This window comes from Gadus macrocephalus, chromosome 7 (genome assembly GCF_031168955.1).
Source record: "Gadus macrocephalus chromosome 7, ASM3116895v1".
Classification (NCBI taxonomy): domain Eukaryota; kingdom Metazoa; phylum Chordata; class Actinopteri; order Gadiformes; family Gadidae; genus Gadus; species Gadus macrocephalus.
Window position 1 is genome coordinate 6,695,025 of NC_082388.1, and position 20,347 is coordinate 6,715,371.

Below are 20,347 nucleotides of genomic sequence, written 5' to 3' on the forward strand. Positions count from 1 at the left end.
CTCAGCCTTCAAATGGACACCTGTGTAACCACAGACTGAACAAGTTGAGCTCAGATAGAGGCTGGAGATTAACTGATGAACCATATAACTGGTTCATATATACATAGATATGACCTCATACATAAATACTATACATACATACATACCCATGTACTCATACATTCTTACTATATATACATAGATATGTACTCATGCATACATATTATATGTAACTAGACATGTACAGATAGACACCTACAAATAAACATCATAAGTCATGTGTACACATACAGGCTGTAAATAAACTTATGGTTTGTGTATATACATATATATATCTATACATATACATATGTGTGTATATACATACATGTACACATATACATGTATACTTAAGTACATACATATATACATGTATACATACAAGTATACATACAAACATATACATACATGTACACATCTATACACATTTACATATATGTATACATAAACATACATGCATACATAAATACAGATATGTATATATATAAATCAATGTAAAAATGTATACATACATATGTACATGTATACGTACATACATGTATACATTATGAGCGGCCGCCTGGGACAGAATTCATACTTGGTCTTACACACACTATTATAATCTTGCATACACCAGTATACTCATAAACACACACTATGGTACTCCTTTTACATGTATATATGAGAGTGTATAGTTGTGTATGTGAGAGAGTATAGTAGTGTGTGTGAGAGAGAATAGTATTGTGTGTGAGCGAGTATAGTAGTGTGTGTGAGAGAGAATAGCATTGTGTGTGAGAGAGTATAGTAGTGTGTGTGAGAGAGTTTGACTGAAACGGAAGCGAGTTTGATTTCTCAGTTCCTGATTGGCTGACAGAAGAGGCGGGCTTTTGGATAAAAGCGTCTGCTAAATGCCCTAAATGTAAAAATGTAAATCGTAGCTTCTGGCACTCAAATACTGAGCCGTCATTTCACTCTGGAATTTGCAGAGATTTTCTTATGCTGCGTTCGCACAAAAAAATGATTTGGTCGCTTGTTCACGTGGTCGCCTGAAATTGAGAGAGGCTTTCTCTTGTGACCGCCAATTCATTCTAATCCCTGGCCAGTCTCTACGTGTTGTGGATGTACCAGAGACGTCAGAAATGTCAACGCAGTTGTTTAGGATTCAAAATATCATCCGTTTTATAAAATATTCTAATCTAGAACACTCCGGGAGCTCTGGCGGGAGTCAAGGAGCTCTATATCTAAATAATATAGTTGCATAAACAATTATACTCTTTCATATACACTACTATACTCTCTCACATACACAGCTCTACACTCTCACATACCCAACTACTGTATATGCTCCCTCACACATTACTATACTCTCTCACTTACACTACTATTCTCTCTCACATACACTACTATACTCTCCCACATACACTTCTATACACTCTCATACATATATGTAAAAGGATTATAATAGAGTGTGTGTGTATGAGTATACTGGTGTATATGCAAGATTATAATAGTTTGTGTAAAACAGGGGCGATTCTAGGGTCAGAGCTTTAGGGGTGCTGAGCACTCAATGAGCCCCACTGCCACACCACCCACCCTTTTTTCACACAAAAACTAAAAATATGTCTATTGAAAAATAACTTTATCATTTTAACATTGGTTCAACTAACTCAAAAAAAGTTTTTCTTTTTTTGGAGCCCTTTCCAGAGCACCATCTTTATTGTGACAGTTCACACAGCCCCCTGTAACAAACACAAAACTCTCTTCACTCAGCTGGTTTTACTGACCGTTAACTCCATGTGCCTCATTTTGTATCAACAGTCATTAGATTAGATTAGATTAGATAAGATTCAATTTTATTGTCATTGAACAAAGTAACAGGTACTTGGACAACAAAATGCAAGTCATCTTCTGCAAATTATTTACAAATGGCCATCTCTAATCTACTTGGTTGCACACCTGTCTGAACTTTCATAAAACAAGCTTCACATCTAGAGCAAGAAAAAGAAGGTAAACCCAAAAAGTAAAAAATACTTTACCCAGGACTTGAAAATACTTAGAAATTGAATATATACAAAAAGAAAGAGAGGGAAATCTTTGATAGTACTTCCCCTGAATCACCATCTGGCTCTTCCATGTATGCAGGTAATACACTCTACTTTGGGAGAGTTAATCTATGTCGCCGAACTTTGAGGGTGGCAAACCTGTCAATGACCCTTTGGTGTTCAATTCTTTCAAGCAACTCCTACTCAATGGACATCACAGCTAGGTGCTGGAGTCTGCTTTGACCTATGGTCCTCCTGAGCCATGTATGGAGCCGACGCAAGGCACTAAAAGACCGCTCACATGTACAGCTGCTAACTGGTATTGTCAAGGCATTTTTTTTATGGAGACCATTTACAGATTCTAAGAATATGATCAAAGCCACACAGAGGCGTGTCATTTAAAATATATTTATTATTATTATTATTGGGCTTAGAAACACAATAATGTTTTAATCACAAATTCCTTTCACAAGAGAAGCTGTTCTCCATTGCGGGTTTGAAAAAAGAAAGAAAGCAGGGGACCTTTGCCTACATAAGTAATTTGATACAACATAGAGATAGCTGGTTTATATTTATGTTACTTTAGCTTAACACTTTTCAGAAAAAAAAGAAAAAGAAGATCCCTAGTCTCTCACCTGAATCCGTCTTTTTTCTTTTAAAGAATTGTCGTATGTCCATTGCTCACTGGCAGGCCACACACACACACACACACACACACACACACACACACACACACACACACACACACACACACACACACACACACACACACACACACACACACACACAGAGTGTAACGCTAGGAGTTAGCATATACTACTACGCCTGCCTGCATGAATGTTATGTGATTATTATTGTTGCAAAGCCTGGTTCAGGTTAAATCCTCTGTAAAACATGAATGAATACAGCAAAAGAAAAACATTTAACTTTAATTATTGTCTAGTTTGATAGTCAGACACAACTGAAAAATAACTGATATAAATCTATGAATAAATAACAATTTATTAAAAAAGCCACAGTGAGTGTTTTCACACATACTGGTGGTATACAGTGCTATGTCGTTTCGTTTTTCAGCTGTACACACGTATGTTTTCACTTGGGTCCAAACGCCGCACCACCGGCAGGGCTTCATGTTTCCATGACCACCCACCCACCCACCCACCCACACACACACACACACACACACACACACACACACACACACACACACACACACACACACACACACACACACACACACACACACACACACGCACACACACACACCAGAAAAGACACGCCTGACGTCATGTTGACATGACTCCCGATTGTTAAAACGAGTCTCAAAGTAACGATAAACTTTAACAACAGAGACACACGTACGCACTACACAGGTACTTGTGGCGCTGCTGTTTTTGCTTAATAAATGGACCGCTCCAGTTCGACGGTAGCCGTGCTATTGGTGCTAACCGGGCTACCGAGCTAACTGGTAAACGGTGCCTGGACTCCAGCACTCACCGGAGCGTTGCAGGTACAGAAGAGAAGGAGTGGGTGAGAAGAGGATGATACCATTTGCTAAGCGGGGATGTTTTCATTTTCGTCCTTAACATATTCCTTTTAAACCACAAACTACAGAGTATGTTTTGGACATTATTTAACAATTTCAAAGACAATCTTTCTTCACATTTTTTTAGAATAACAACATTTCTTACTCCCAAGTTTTAGGGGTGCTGAGCCCCTTTTTAGGGGTGCTTCAGCACCCCTAAAAATGGGCTAGCCTCGCCCCTGGTGTAAAACCAAGTATGAATTCTGTCCCAGGCGGCCCCTCATAATACATATGTACATACATACATATATGTGTGTCTTGATGAATCAAACTAAACAGACACTTACACCTCTGTGGTCCTGGTTTCACCCTCCACCATCCACCATGCTCCACACTGGGGGGGGGGGGGGGGGGGGGGAGGGGAGAGCAGCATGTTGAAACATTCACCTTCATCATCTGCTGTCTCATCACTTTCTATACAACATGAGTTACAGCTGCCTTTTCAAACCGCTTCATTTAGCAGTGGCTTGAATCCTTGCAGGAGACTTTGTCCCTGAGTGGTAAGCTGTCCTCTCCATACCTGAGAGTGTCCAGTCTCCAGCTTGGATCCTCCAGTCCAGCAGAGAGCAGCGCAGTTCCTGAGTCTCCTGGGTGATTGTAGCTCAGGTCCAGCTCTCTCAGATGGGAGGGGTTGGAGCTCAGAGCTGAGGCCAGAGAAGCACAGCCTTCCTGTGTGACCAGGCAGTCAGACAACCTGCACACACACACACACACACACACACACACACACACACACACACACACACACACACACACACACACACACACACACACATTGGCTACAATCACACCATTTATTATATCTGGTTCAGAGCAGTTCGTACAAAAGTACCCACATTTATAAAGTGTATTCATTTCATATTAAGGACAAGTAAAAGCTTTATTGATACTTTATGGAGACAAATGTGTGTCACCTTGTCTGAGAACAGGAAGACACGGCTCTCAAGTCTCACGCATTCGGCGTGAGACACACGCAATTCAACCCATGCACACACTCCCACGCCACACTTCGTATTTCTCAGGCAGAGAAATTACCAGGAGAGCGCCCACCAACTTGTGCCGCTATTTAACAGTGGAACAGTTAGGAATCAAATGGGTTCCCCGTACGTAGGGTAACCAGACGTCCTCTTTTGCCCGGACATGCCCTCTTTTTGAGACACTTAAAAAAAATAAAATGTCCGGCGGAATTTCAAAATCGTCCGGGATTTTATTAAAGCCTCATACATGTTCACATTGAATTTGCATTGCGTTCCTCTGGGTCGTTCACAAACTAGTTAGACTATGCCCTCCCCTACTCAGTACTGTTAGCTTTGCATTGGGGGAAGTGAGTAGGGGGAGTGGTTAAGTAGAGCCTTCAGATTGCAAGGTGTGACTTTAGAGTTACCGTCATGTTTTTTGTTTATTTTTTTATCATTATTTTTTTACCATTATAGATACAAACATTAAAAAAAAATTCCTACAGGGGATTGATAAAGTTCTATCTATTGAACAGAAAGTAATACTTGGTCATACTATGCACACTTTACCACAGCATTGGCCTACTTAATGCCACAGATATATTTTAAGCATTGGATTGAATGCCACATAAATATATAATTATGTTTTTGCAACGTTTGCAACGTTTAAAAGTTCAGGGAAAAGTATATGCCTCTACTGGTGTTGCTTAGGCCAATATCCTTTTGAGGCAGTGGTGTTTCTGAATTTTAGTGTTAAGGGCCAATAATGCTTACTATCATACATTAGTCACCATGTCTGTGGACACATTTGTATGCAGTCAGATATTAATATACCCCCTGCCCCCCGCCGCCGCCGCCGCAAAATCTCACTCTGAACTCAGTTCAAATCTTGAGAGCTCTGGGAAGAGGAAGTGGGGAGATGACATCATTACAGACAGCAGAACTTCCTTCACTTCACAAACAAATGGTCCTTTCTCAATAGTTACAACTCAATGAGATATTGTTAGGTTAGAGTCAGGAGAAGTCTGCTGTGTTTGGTACGCTAATACCGTTTCTTCACAAGTTCTAACATTGTGTTGTACCAGGGAGTGTTTTGTCAGCAGTGAAAAGAACAACAGAAATGCATTGGACATGAGCAACACTACACTAAACTTATATTGTGTTAATAAAGGACAATATGTTTTGCTTTACCACGGCCAGTGATCTGTTCTAGTGGTTAGCTGTGCATTTTTTTCAGATCACAGCGCGGGTAAAGCCTCATCACCATGTCTTCACTCATGACAATTCCTCAGCTCCCATCAGCTGCCCAGGGTTACATAATACATAACATTCATAATATACTAGCAGTTAACAGGTCAACCCCTAACCCTCATATCAGCGGGCTTACATTGAGTTACATCAAATATAAAATATATAACGTGTCGTGTGTTTGATAAAATCCACCTAGTCGTGGACCATCCCTTACATATTAAAGGTCCCATAGGATGAAAGTTTCACTTTATTAGGTTTTCTAATATTAATGAGTTCCCCTAGCGTTAGGTGTAAAACGAGCACGAGGTATCCTGCTCTGCCTTTGAAAAAACAAAACTCAGGCGCACCAATTTGGAAATTTCCCCGTATGTCGTCATACGGGGAAATGTTGCCGCTCCTTTCTCTGTTTTGCCCGCCCGGACAATTTGGCCCTTCAATGAGACAATGAGCTACGGCCGTGCGAGCGCCACAAGTGTTATACACTTATTAGGTATTTGGAAACCGTTCGGCGCATAACACGTCGGGTTCTCTGACGTCTCTGGTATTTCCCCAACGAGACATGTAGTGGGGGTTATCTCAGCCATGGTTGAGACGGAATTGGGGGAAAGGAACTTTGGCTTTGACTCCCTGAAGTACATGAACCGCGACAAGGAGGAGAAAGGGATTGTTGCCCGCGATTGTCTTCCGCCAGAGCCCCGCTGCCCGCTGCTGGCTGCCGAGGCGGTCGTGCCTGGGCAGCGGGGCTCCGGCGGGAGACAACTGCGGGCAACAATATCTTTCTCTGCCATGTTGCGGTTCAGTCTACTTCAGATTGATTTGGAAGTGGAAGAACCAGAGACGTTGGGGAACCCGATGCAGTCGTTTGAGATTCATAATATCGTCCGAAGGCGCACACAGCTTTCGGCCGTTATAAAACATATTATATGATATAGATATCTATGCATGAAATGATATTATTTAGATACAGAGCTCCAGGACTCCCACCGGAGCGCCCGTAGTGTTTTGGAACATTTACAGAAGACGGTCAAAAGCTGTGTGCGCCTCGCCATTGCGATACATCCACAAACACAAGTGCATGGTACTGTGGCCCCAAGCTGCTCAGGGCCACAACCCCACCCTCCACCTTGACCCACCTCTAAAAAGCGACACATTTGTGGAAAGCTCATTGTAGGACTGGCTCGTAGTGGCTGTAATTCAGCACCAAGGCTGATTTTTTTAAATGTTTTCAAGTACTGTATTAGGAGCCCACTAACAGTGGGCTCCTAACAAACACAGTTTGTAGAAGAACTGATAACTGACCTGAGAGTTTCCAGTTTACAGTGTGGACTCCCCAGTCCAGCAGATAGCAGCTTCACGCCAGAATCCTGCAGATCATTGTTACTCAGGTCCAGCTCTCTCAGACTAGAGGAGTTGGAGCTGAGAACTGAGGCCAGAGCTTCACAGCATCTCTCTGACAGATGACAGCCATTCAGCCTTTACACATAATAAACAGAACATGTTAGGAAATGTGATTAAATGTTCGGAGAATTGTAACCAGTCTTGTTACATACATGAAAAAAATGTAAATAATATGAATAACCTGGATCTTTAAAGGTCCGATGGCACGAAAATTTCACTTTATGAGGTTTACTAACATCAATATGAGTTCCTCTAGCCTTCCTATGGTCACTGAATAGATTGAAATGGGGTTAGGTGTAAAACGAGCACTAGGTATCCTGCTCTGCCTTTGAAAAAATAAAGCCCAGACGCACCGATTTGGAATTTTCCCCTCATGTCATCATATGGGAACATGTTGCCTCCCCTTCTCTGCTTTGCCTGCCCAGAGAATTTGGCCCGCCCATGAGACAATGAGCTACGACTGTTGTACACTTCTTTGTTATTTGGATAACCATTCTGTTGTTGGTGTTATGGCGCATAACACGTCTGGTTCTCTGACGCTTCTGGTATTTCCACAACGAGACTCGTAGTGGGAGTTATCTCAGCCATGGTTGAGAAGGCATTGGGGTAAAGGAACTTTGGCTTTGACTCCCTGAAATAGCCTACATGAACCGCGACATGTGGGAGAAAGGGATTGTTGCCAGCGATTGTTTCCCGCCGGAGCCCCACTGCCTGCTGCCGAGAGGCACCACCGCACTGCCCACTTCTGAGACGGTGGTGCCTCGGCAGCGGGCAGCGGGGCTCCAGCGGGAATCAATTGCTGGCAACAATCCCTATAACACCTGTTGGTGTTATGGCGCATAACACGTCGGGTTCTCTGACATCTTTGGTATTTCCACAACAAGTCTCATAGTGGGGGTTATCTCAGCCATGTGTTTGTATTGTAATACATGTTATTAGTGAACCTACAGAGATTTTTTGGAGACTTTCACCACTGGCAGCATCCTCAGAAAACCCTCCTCTGAAGCAGAGTATTTATTCAGGTCAAACACGTCCAGGTCCTCTTCTGATGTCAGTAAGATGAAGCACAGAGCTGAACACTGAGCAGGGGAGGGAGATTTTCTGGAGAGTCTTTCTGATGACAGGTATTGTTCGATCTCCTTCACTAGAGAATGGTCATTCAGCTCATTCAGACAGTAGAACAGATTGATGCTTCTCTCTGGAGAGAGATCTCCATTTATCTTTTTCTTGATGTAACCGACTGTCTGATTGGTCAGGGAGCTTCTTCCTATCAGTTCAATGAGCTTTTCTTTAAACTGTGTCATCAGTGGTGTACTTTTTTTCTGTCCCAGCAGACCTTGTAGGATAATCTGATGGGTCTCCAGAGAGAGGCCCAGGAGGAAGCGGAGGAACAAGTCTAGGTGTCCGTTCTCACTCTGTAAGGCCTTGTCCACAGCACTCTGGTAGAGGAAGAGTTGATCTGTCCTGGGGTTTCTTAGTTTTCCTGAGAGCAGATTGACACCAGAGTTGATGAAGGACTGAAAGACATAAAGGGCAGCCAGAAACTCCTGGATGCTCAGATGGACAAAGCAGAACACCCTGGCCTGGTACAGCCCACACTCCTCTTTAAAGATCTGGGTGAACACTCCTGAGTACACTGAGGCTGATTTGATATTGATGTCACACTCGGCCAGGTCTTCCTCATAGAATATCAGGTTGCCTTTCTCCAGCTGGTTAAAAGCTAGTTTTCCCAGAGAAACAATGATCTCCTTGCTCTCTGAACTCCAGTTTGGATCTGTTTCAGCTCTCCCATGGTACTTCCTATCCCCCTGCATGGACTGAATCACTAGGAAGTGGATGTACATCTGAGTCACAGTGTTGGGCATCTTCTTTCCTGTCTGGGATGTTTTGAAGAAGTCCTCCAGAACTGTAGCAGTAATCCAACAGAATACTGGGATGTGACACATGATGTGAAGGCTTCTTGATGTCTTGACGTGGGAGATGATTGTGCTGGCCAGATTATCCTCTCTGAATCTCTTCCTAAAGTACTCCTCCTTCTGTGGGTCGTTAAACCCTCTCACCTCTGTCACCATGTCAACACACTCAGCAGGGATCTGATTGGCTGCCGCAGGGCGTGTGGTTATCCAGATGCGAGCTTTGGGAAGCAGATCGCCCCTGATGAGCTTTGTCAGCAGCACGTCCACCGAGGTGGACTTTGTGACATCAGTCCAATGCGTTTTTATCTGGAAGTTCAGAGGAAGACGACACTCATCCAGACCATCCAAGATGAAGACAACTTGGAACCTTTCGTACCTGCAGATTCCTGCTTCTTTGGTCTCAATAAAGAAGTGATGAAGAAGTTCCACCAAGCTAAACTCTTTCCCTTTCAGTAAATTCAGCTCTCTGAAAGTGAGGAGAAATGTGAAGTCTATGTCATGGTTGGTTTTGCCTTCAGCCCAGTCCAGAGTGAACTTGTGTGTTAAGATGGTTTTACCAATGCCGGCCACTCCAGTTGTCAGCATTGTTCTTATTGGTTGATCGTGTTCAGATAAGGCTTTAAAGATGTCTTCACATTTAATTGGTGTTTCCTCCTTGGCCAGCTTCCTGGAAGCGGTTTCAATCAGTCTGACCTCATGTTCCTGGTTGACCTCTCCACTGCCTCTCTCTGTGATGAAGAGCTCTGTGTAAAAGTCGTTCAGACCTGTTTGCAGTCCTGCTTTAGGAATTCCCTCATACACACACTTGAACTTCTTCTTCAAATGAGACTTGATTTTAAGTTGGCACTCGACAGCAGCAGATCCTAAATGAGAAAACAACAGAAGACATCAGTTAGTGGATGGTGAAATCAGTGGAAACTTCAATATTTCCTCATAAATGATCAACTTCACGACAACTTACTTAGTAGCTTTTTAACTTCGGTTGACAAAGTTGGTCATAGCACGAAATGCGCGTGACAGATAAAACATTTTGAGGATTATTAAAGTTTAAGTCTGACGCTAATAAACCAAATGGCTAACTCTCATTGGCTAGGGGCGGTGCGCCAAAAGCTTACAAATCGAAATTTTTTAACCACTAATACAACTCAAAATAGCACAAAACCTCTGCAATAGCATAACTAGGGTCCCTACTGTCACGCCCAGCTTTGCTGTGCTGGATGTGCCTCTCTACCTCCCTTGATAAAAGACGCCTTTCCTGTCGGCTCGGGCTCTCTCTCACTACTGTTATGGCCTGACGAGTAATGGCTGGCTGCAGCTTCACTCCTCATTTTTACCTCACTTTGCTTTACTACAACTACTGATATGCACTACACTTTTTGATTTGGCTTCCTGTTACTGATAATGTTTTGCATTTAGTACTTTAAATAAATAATTGTGCCATCTTTATAATCAGCGTGGTCTCCCTGTGTTACGTAAGCTCTACTCGAGCCAAGTGGTCCTGACACTACACATAAAAAAATTATCAACAACTTATTAGGGAACTGGGAGTGCTATGCTGATATAACAAGATAGTGCTGCATCTCTTCCACTGAGGTTTTCTGCTGTTGATTTGAAGCATATTGTTATCATTCGGTAACCTGATAGACCGACAAAAACACTACTTATTTGGATCAAACCATTTAACCTGATAGACCCACAATAATCCTACATATCTGGAACAAGATATGTGTGCACCAAAGTGGGTGCTACACACTGGTGGTGGTTAGTGAGGTCCCCCTTCACTGTAAAGCGTCTCTGAGTGTCTAGAAAAGCGCTGTATAAGTTCAATCCATTATTATTATTATTATTACATATCTGGAAAAAAACATTTAACCAGATACCCCAGAGTTACCCTACATGTTTTGATCAAACCATTTAACCTGAAACCCCCACAATAACCCCACACATTTGGAACAAACCATTTAACCTGATACCCCAGAGTTACCCTACATGAGTGGATCAAACCATTTAACCTGATGGACCCACAATAACCGGTCATATCTGGATGAAACCATTTAACCTGACAGACCCACAATAACCCTACACATCTGGTTCAAACCATTTGACCTGATACCCCACAATAACCCTACATATCTGGATCAAAACATTTAACCTGATACCCCACAATTACCCTACATATCTGGATCAAACCATTTAACCTGATACTCCACAATAACCCTACATATCTGGTTCAAACCATTTGACCTGATACCCCACAATAACCCTACATATCTGGATCAAAACATTTAACCTGATACCCCACAATTACCCTACATATCTGGATCAAACCATTTAACCTGATACCCCACAATAACCCTACATATCTGGATCAAACTATTTAACCTTATACTTTCACAATAACCCTACATATCTGGATCAAACTATTTAACCTTATTCCCCCACAATAACATTCCATATCTGGATCAAACCATTTAACCTGATACCCTTACCCTAACCTGGGGAAAGATATCTCGACATTGAAAATGTAGGGGTGCAAACAAATCTCAGATTATGTCATTTAGTCAGAACAGAACAAATTAGAGTCTCTTCTGCACTTCAAAATCATTATTCATTCTGTTTTCAAAATAAGAGTCTCTTACCGTCCAACAGTGTATCAGCCGGTTCATGGGGATGTCTGTGGAACACACACACACACACACACACACACACTATTTCATTTATCCTAACTTGTAAACATCAGTATCAGTAGAGTCTGATAACAACCAACTGGTCTGTTTTCATCGTCTGTTTGAAACTCCTACCTCTCCTCTCTGGAGGTTTTTCCATCTTTTAAACCAGGATGTCTATCCATAGAGTGGTCACTCTGCAAGGAGACACCGCTGGGTCCAGGGAAGACTGCTCTCTCCTGCTGGACTCTACAAAAAAATAAAATAAAGAATTTATAGATGTGTGATAGATGGTGTATTTTAGTAATCTCTGATAAATCCTCACCTCGTCTCAATAGACTGATTGTTAAAGGGAAAAATTTGATCCATTGACTTGGCACTCTTCAAGGAGACACAGCTGGATCCTCTGATGAATCCTGACCTTTTCTCAAAAGACCGATCGTTAAAGTAAAAAAGTGGATCCATAGACTGGTCACTCTTCATGGAGACACAGCTGGGTCCAGGGGAGTCTGCTCTCTCCTGCTGGACTCCTCTAGAAAAACAAGAACCAGGATTTATGGGCGTTTGATAGAGCTGCATCTTTATCACATCTGTTAGATCCATACCTTTTCTCTATTGACTGATTTCCATCTTTAAACGTGACAGGTTGAATCATAGAACTGTCACTCTTCAAGGAGACACAGCTGGGTCCAGGGGAGTCTGCTCTCTCTTGCAGGACTCTACTAAAAAAATCAAAAAACAGGATTTATAGATGTTTGATAGATGGTGTATTTTAATAATCTCTGATAAATCCTCACCTTTTCTTAATAGACTGATCTTTAAAGTAAACAAGTGGATCCATAGAGTGGTCACTCTTCATCGAAACACAGCATTGTCCAGGGAAGTCTGCTCTCTCCTGCTGCTCTCTTCTAGAAATAGAGAACCGGGATCAAACCATGTCAACCACATCACTAAAACAGCCTTATCCCTCCTCTCATTCACACCATGTCAACCACATCACTCAAACAGCCTTATCCCTCCTCTCATTCACACCATGTCAACCACATCACTAAAACAGCCTTATCCGTCCTCTCATTCACACCATGTCAACCACTTCACTAAAACAGCCTTATCCCTCCTCTCATTATCGCTATGTCAACCACATCACTAAAACAGCCTTATCCCTCCTCTCATTCACGCATGTCAACCACATCACTAAACAGCCTTATCCCTCCTCTCATTCACACCATGTCAACCACATTACTAAACAGCCTTATCCCTCCTTTCATTCACACCATGTCAACCACTTCACTAAACAGCCTTATCCCTCCTCTCATTCACACCATGTCGACCACATCACTAAAACAGCCTTATCCCTCCTCTCATTCACACCATGTCAATCACATCACTAAAACAGCCTTATCCCTCCTCTCATTCACACCATGTCAACCACTTCACTAAACAGCCTTATCCCTCCTCTCATTCACACCATGTCGACCACATCACTAAAACAGCCTTATCCCTCCTCTCATTCACACCATGCCAATCACATCACTAAAACAGCCTTATCCCTCCTCTCATTCACACCATGTCAAACACATCACTAAAACAGCCTTATCCCTCCTCTCATTCACACCAGCTCTGAGCGATCACTGTTTAAATCCTCACCTCTTCTCAATAGACTGATTTCCATCTTCGAAGTCAACAGGTATATTTATGCAGCAGTCACTCTTCATGGAGACACAGCTGGGTCCAGGGGAGTCTGCTCTCTCCTGCTGCTCTGGGCTTCAACACAACACAACACAGATGTTGCTCAGACTAATGATGGAGTCATGATGTATCACCGCTGAGCTCTGAGATGGACAACAGTCACAGACAGTGAGAGATCCTCTTCTTACCTCTTAGCTTCGCTCTGGCGGCCAGGTTCCCCAAACAGAGTGGTGATAGAGGTAGGACCCCCCTCCTCTCTCTCCTCATCCATAGCAGACTGGAGACCTGGACAAAAACACAACTCCATATTGTTTCTACGGCCTTTCAGAGTTTATTTACTTACTGCGTTTATATAAACTGCCTATTAAGGGGGCTGTTGTCAGTGTTTACTTTGGAGAAGAGGCGGACAGGTCATTCCTAGACACAGATTCCTAGACCCTGTTATTCTCAATGTGAGTGAAAGATGTGGAGACGCTGCAGAGACATTTTCAATAACTATTTATCATCCCGCACAGGAGGTCTCTAAGGGCTTCAAATGTGTCAGATCAAGATCCAGCCCACCATGTGGATATCATACCTACTGTTCCCTGGGCTGGTTGCACCGCTTTGAGCGCATGACCATGTATGGACTTCCGCATGTCGTATGACATCACTACCAGATTTGTGATGCGGGCCCACAGAGAACAAGGCCCAGAACATGATGAGGGTTAAACACCTTAACTAACCAAGAGGGCAGTCTTCCTGACTAATGATAATAGTAATCATAACATCACAATTATAACAGCTGTAGATTATATCCCAAGTACCTTTAAAGTTCCCAATGGACACAAATCCTAAATAAGAAGAAAAATTAAATAACAATTGAAAAAATTAACATTAACCGCTTGAGTCCTGTGACGCCAATAAGCATATAGGTGCAATAACTGCACATAGCCACAAGAGCAGCAGGACCAAACATATAAGCTGTAATAACTGCACGTAGCCACAAGATCCCGAACCCTCAGATCCTCCTTCACTCTCACTCTGACTGTCCGACGATCCAAACTTAAAACCTTTGTTGACAGAGCCTTCTCACGAACAGCACCCCGACTCTGGAACTCTCTCCCCCAACCGGTTCGCGACTCTCCCTCCCTTCCCATATTCAAATCCCGTTTAAAAACGTACCTCTTTTCCCAAGCCTATGACCTCCCCTACCCATAACCACCCGTATCCCTATCTACTATCACACTCCACCTTGCTTCTGTTTTCTGTTGTGCTATCTTCCGCTTGTCCCCCCTGATTGTCATCTTCCTCTTCGTGTTTTATTTTGTAAGCGTCTTTAAGTCACTGAAAAGCGCTATAGAAAATGAATGAATTATTAATTATTATTATTAAGATGGCAGCACCATCACACATATGAGGATGCCGAAGGCGGGCTCTCCAAACCATAGCCAATCAGAGCATGTACTGTGTCATATAGGCAACGCCTACTCCGTATCTAAACAGCACGCAGGCGGGAGGATACCAGAAACCCTATTGGCAGCTCATCACCACGGATGACCAGCTTAGTGTCTCTCCACGCGTGTATGTACAATTCCCCTCCTTTTACTTCATAGTTAACATACAGAAACTTTACCAAATAAAGTGAGTTAAAAGCAATCCTGATTCGATTACCCTTTCTAAAGAACACGACAATTAAGTGACCCCCTACGTGATTCTGAGGAAAAGCCGAGTGCTGGGACTCATCGAAGTCGAGCGACAGGCGAGAGGCTTACTACACCTTCCATGGGCCCATAGAACCAAGTGAGCAGAACATATAGTCTTAAAGACTCCTTATAGCTCCGTAGTCCCGGTCCTGGGATTAGAAAAGCATAACTTCACGTGAAGTTAAACAATCACAGAGAATTCCTTGCCTTGCCTTGCCTAAAATGTTAAGATCATATAGAGGAAGCAAAAGGCCAGAATTGGATAGAGCTTAGGACCCGTGAGGGCATTTCGGAATCAGCCTGTGAAAGCCTCGATTCAGTCCAACTTATATTGAATGGACATAGTACAGATGCAAGTTTTAAAACTGCGTATCGAAATCTGGGGGGTCCATTACAGTTCAGACTGATATGGAACGGACAATTAGATGCAGGTTTTAAAAACTGCGTATAGAAATCTGGGGGGAACAGTAAAGTTACTTGTAATTGTGATAAGATGTTGACTGAGTACGAATGCAATATACATTTCGAACTCTGAGGAGTTAAGCCAACTTGCATGAATCCTAACAGTTTTTGTAAATAACCCTAATATGTACTAATGCATGCGTGTATGTGCGCTTGGATGCTATTTTTTCCTCCTGGGTGAAGAGTCTTAATGACCCTTTGTATGAGAGAGAAGGCCAACCTTCTAACATTCCAACCTGGTACTGTGTAGACAGAGATAGAGAGGGTAGGGTACAGGAAATAGGTCAGAAAACAGGAGATAGTCCTTTCCATTAGAGTTTCAAGAAGAATTTAGGGACAGAGATAATGAGAAAGAGTTCAGGGAGCCACTATTTGAGCTTACACCATGTCAAACATATTAGTGAGCAACAAACACACACACACACACACACACACATGTACACATACACATACATACATACATACATACATACATATATGTATATGCATTTGTATATATAAATATATATATGTATATATACACAGCACAGAGGAGGCAGATAGAGAGTGTGTTCTACTGTAATTGAGTGGTGGCCCTGTGCCATAAAATATAATATATTCCAGCAGTACAGATAAGGGCTCTTAGGGCTATTAGGCTTTGTTAAATTTGTAGTTTCCACAACATCATATTTGGAGTTCTTTTACTCCTATGGGAGAAATTAACCATTGCTTTTTATGTTAACTCTGAGTATTATCAGGCCTATAAATCATATAGATACATTAATAGTAGAAAGCAGCTAAAACACCTCTGGATTCATAGCAAAGGCTTGACACACGGCGCTAGAGAGACTGGGGTCAGCGCGTACTATGAAACCCGACACGGCGCCAGAGAGTCTGATGTCAAGGCGTACTGACCTTGACCTAATGTTTAGATTAGCTGCGGATGTTGACCACATGCTTAAAGGAATATATGGCTGACTGTCTGGGGGCGGGCATACCATATGGTGGACAGCTTCGTTTGTGAGGATAAAAAGGCTGGGATCTTATGATCGGCAGTGCTTTGCAAACTACTCGGCTTTGTTGTTGCTTGTTCAACAATAAAGTCTGATGTCATACTTACTCCGGACTCCTCGATTCCACATGCTCTCTTAGTTAGTTGAAGTGATAGAATTTGGTTATTGCCATATTTGAAGTTCTCTGTAGTCTCTGTCCACAGGTCTCACCTAAACAACCCCCCCCCCCCCCCCCCACTGGCACATTGAAAGCTTCTCTGTTTATTGCCCAGGAGGGTGGACGCAGAGAGAGAGGGCAGGGACCAGCCCAGAGGTAATAAAACAGGGGAGAGCCCTGTATGGGAGAATTAGAGTATGGTGATCACAGGATTTAGGGATAATTATCTAGACTCCATAACATGAACCATTAGCATTTAAAGTTGTCCACAGCATGCACACCGCTCATCCACAGAAGCATTGGCGTCAGTTTGGTTTGAAATGTGGTGGGGACAGAGACGCAATCTGGAATGCATTTTTAGAAGTGCTGGGGATGCACCTTATTTTTCTTTAGCGCAGGTCATGAAAGGTTCTGAAGACGGGATACTGTGGTAGAAATTAGTGAGTATATTCTATAGTAAACCATGATTATTAATAGGCTTTATATTTTAAATAGTGGAAAGCACATGACGCCTGAGTCTGGGTTCAGAGCAGATGGTAGGTGCACAGAAATGTCCTGGGAACTGCGGGGTCAAGTCATGTTGACCTCCACCTTTCAGCCTTGGGTCATTTTGGCTAACAAGGCTAATCCCTGCGGACTTCAGACCAGGGCACGGTTGATAACACGCTGAGACGAAGATTGACTAGGCGGAAACCTCATTAGGGACAAAGGGAACCTCCATTGTATTAAAGAAATTCCTGTATGTGTATAAAGTAAGGCTGGGACCGAAGTTCAAGCAGTGACTTTGCAAACCCACTCAGGCTGTTGTCGTTGTTGTTTTTCTGCACGATAAAGTCTTTTGTCAATTCTTGCTCCGGACCCCTCGACCCCCTGAACGCCGAGCAGCAGGTAAAGTGTCTCTTTGATCAAACAAACTAAAATTATAGATAAACGAGCGAGTGAGAGATACGGGGGCTCCGCGGGAGAGATTGACGTGCGCGCGCACATGGGCCATACGCGCGTCTGTGGTTCTAAATGACCAAGACGCTTTTGTGGCTCCCTATTTTGATACGCGTTGTTGTTATTTGGTGTTTTGGTGTTTTGGTTAAATAGGCTTACTGTAAGTCCTGTGACTGTCTTGTGGAGGAACGAATTAGTGGAAAGTTCTAACAAGGACAGGGCCAGCAGGCCCGCAGGTCGAAAGAAACAGACCTGTAGGATTTTTTCTGACAGTATCCTATTTGGAGTTGAGTTGTCAGTTGGGAATGAATTCAGTCGTTTTTATTTGAGGAGCTTTCTTGGGATGCTGACTAGTGAAATTTAAATGCTCATCTTGGTGCAGTTGACCTGCAGATCCTGCACCAATGATTGTGAATTTCTGATTCCGATCTTGCTATTTTGAGGAAACAGGCTTCTCGCACTTTTTGAATAGATAAGTCTCTTGGTTGGGATACCGCTTCAGGTGATTAGCTAATCCTGATCTTGGTGTTTTGAGAAGTTTCTTGTTTGTTCTTGATCTGTTCGAATGGTTATGTATTCAGCCATTATTTTAAAAGAATGGGCTTGTCGCTTGACGTTCCGTTTGAATGAGTTTGACCCGCTAATCTTCCAATCACGCTGCAGTGTTGGATCTAAAGAAAGGGCCAGTCTGTAACTCTGATCTTGGTGCTGTGTGGCAATAGGTTCTTGTTTGAAATTCTGGTTGATTCATAATTCATCCGACTGGTCATGTGTTAACCAAAAGGCCAGTTTATACACTCGGTCAACCTTTTATTTGTAATTAATTACAAACAATTCAGACATTTTTTTAATATAAGATAAAGAAATTGTATGAACCGGTTTATTGTCTGTATTTAAGTCGTGTTAGGATTAAGTGACCCGGTTTATTTTTTGTTGTTGATTCTGTCATAAATAAATTAGGCGGACAGAGAATAGTTAATTTGTTTGAAGTAGTTGATAATCATAAATAAATTAGACGGATAGAGAATAGTTAATTTGTTGAAGTACTGAATAAATGTGTAAATCTTCTTTGACTTAAACTTCCTCGCGCTGACTCTAACTGCACGTGCACGAGCAAACACACAGGGGACGAGCAGGAGCCTGCAGGCCAGCCTTAAAGATAACAGTGAAGGGTGGGGGCCACATTCCAACCTTCGGGAGGGAGACGAGCGCTTGGGAAGAGTTCACATTTGTAGCTTAGAGATAATAAAGTATTTAAACTAACTAGTAGGATAAACTCAAATAAATTAATAATAATTAATAGTAATAATTTAAAATGGCACCAACAGCGGTAGAGATTTTGAGCAAAAATAATCCATTGCTCAGAGATGAGATAACAAGGATCTCTGAGAAATGGGAGAAAGGAACAGCTAAAACAAACACGATATGGCCCATGGGAGGGACTTTTGATCCAATAATGTGTAGGGACATGGAGGTAGTAATAAGGAACTACAAACCTAACAGAAGTGGAAAAAAGGCCTTAGAGATGAGAGACAGGGAAAGGTTAGTGCTAGCTTTGTTTGAAATGGAGGGAGAGAGGTGGCGCGCATTACAACGAGTGGCCAGAAAAATAATCACAAAGGAAGAAGAGGCTCAACTTTTGCCTCTGAAGCTTGAGCCACCGCCGTACAAACCAACTAACATGCATCCACTGATAACAGACAACGTGGAATTTAAAGGGGAAGTCACACTAGATGAAGGAGATAATAAATGTAACACACAAGGGAGGGTCAGTGGGGACCCAGGCACAGAGGAGTCTGGCTGCAGTATATCAATACAAAGCCCCCTAGTACTCCAGTCACGGGGGAAACTAAGGAGAGCACGAAGGGGAAGAAAGGCACCCGACACCCTCCCAGGTAATTATCCTATTCTAGTCAAAGGACAACATGTCCACTATCAACCGTGGGGTTCACAGGACTTGGAGGGAGTTATTTCTAAACTCCCTAACATTCATAACGGGGCGTCTAAATGGATTCGAACATTTGAGGAACTCACAGTGGGAAAGCTAATGGCAGTGGGGGACCTGAAAGCTCTGTTGGCAAGAGTATTGGGGTTATCTAAAATGGAGTCTGTACTGAGGAATGGAGGGTTGGACATAATGGACGGAATGCATGATGGGACTACACTTGATTACTACAGAGTGGCGATGTGGAACGCACTAAGAACGGAGTTCCCTACCCATATCGATTATAAAAACATGAGAGGCCTCCCCATCAATGACACAGAGAATCCTGCATCCTACCTCCAGGCCCAAGTGGACAGATGGCGCTTGGAGATGAATGAGGATCCTGAGATCCATCCTGTGTTTTCGGTCATGTTCAGAAACTCTGTGATAGAGATTCTACCTAGCCCAATCAAAGTTAAGCTAGAGGATGTGGTTGGACTGGTTACAAATAAAACTCATAGAGACTTCTGCGATCATGTGGTTCATGCAGTGGAGAAATATCGGCAAAATAAACACAAAATACAGGAACAAAGCAAAGAGGTGCAGAGGAAGCTATCTCAGCTTCAGTTGGAAGAACTCACAAAAAGAGAAAAGGAGAAGAAAAAGCAGGCTGTTGTTTCAGTCTGTT

The 20,347-nt window shown here is 42.7% G+C and overlaps 2 protein-coding genes across 8 annotated transcripts in view; both read right to left on the reverse strand.

Annotated features, from left to right (window-relative positions):
• Nucleotides 1-20,347, reverse strand: part of LOC132460732 (transcription factor 15-like) — a 271,512-nt gene that overhangs the window by 148,911 nt on the left and 102,254 nt on the right. The window lies entirely within an intron of this gene.
• The window catches only part of LOC132460638 (NLR family CARD domain-containing protein 3-like), a 31,890-nt gene that overhangs the window by 1,482 nt on the left and 10,061 nt on the right, over nucleotides 1-20,347 (reverse strand). The window contains exons 1-12 of one of the 7 annotated variants that reach the window (XM_060055426.1): nucleotides 14,734-15,238; nucleotides 13,689-13,785; nucleotides 13,459-13,575; nucleotides 12,609-12,719; nucleotides 12,417-12,533; nucleotides 12,137-12,343; nucleotides 11,947-11,988; nucleotides 11,785-11,819; nucleotides 8,178-10,008; nucleotides 7,131-7,304; nucleotides 4,145-4,318; nucleotides 3,912-3,958 (exon numbers count right to left, since the gene is read on the reverse strand). In XM_060055426.1, the coding sequence (XP_059911409.1) occupies nucleotides 3,912-3,958; nucleotides 4,145-4,318; nucleotides 7,131-7,304; nucleotides 8,178-10,008; nucleotides 11,785-11,819; nucleotides 11,947-11,988; nucleotides 12,137-12,343; nucleotides 12,417-12,533; nucleotides 12,609-12,719; nucleotides 13,459-13,575; nucleotides 13,689-13,771 (2,938 nt within the window). In that variant the 5' untranslated portion in view covers nucleotides 13,772-13,785; nucleotides 14,734-15,238. Of the gene's footprint in view, nucleotides 1-3,911; nucleotides 3,959-4,144; nucleotides 4,319-7,130; nucleotides 7,305-8,177; nucleotides 10,009-11,784; nucleotides 11,820-11,946; nucleotides 11,989-12,136; nucleotides 12,344-12,416; nucleotides 12,534-12,608; nucleotides 12,720-13,458; nucleotides 13,576-13,688; nucleotides 13,786-14,733; nucleotides 15,239-20,347 lie in introns of those variants that run through there. The other 6 variants (XM_060055428.1, XM_060055427.1, XM_060055425.1 and 3 more) reach the window with 6 other exon arrangements.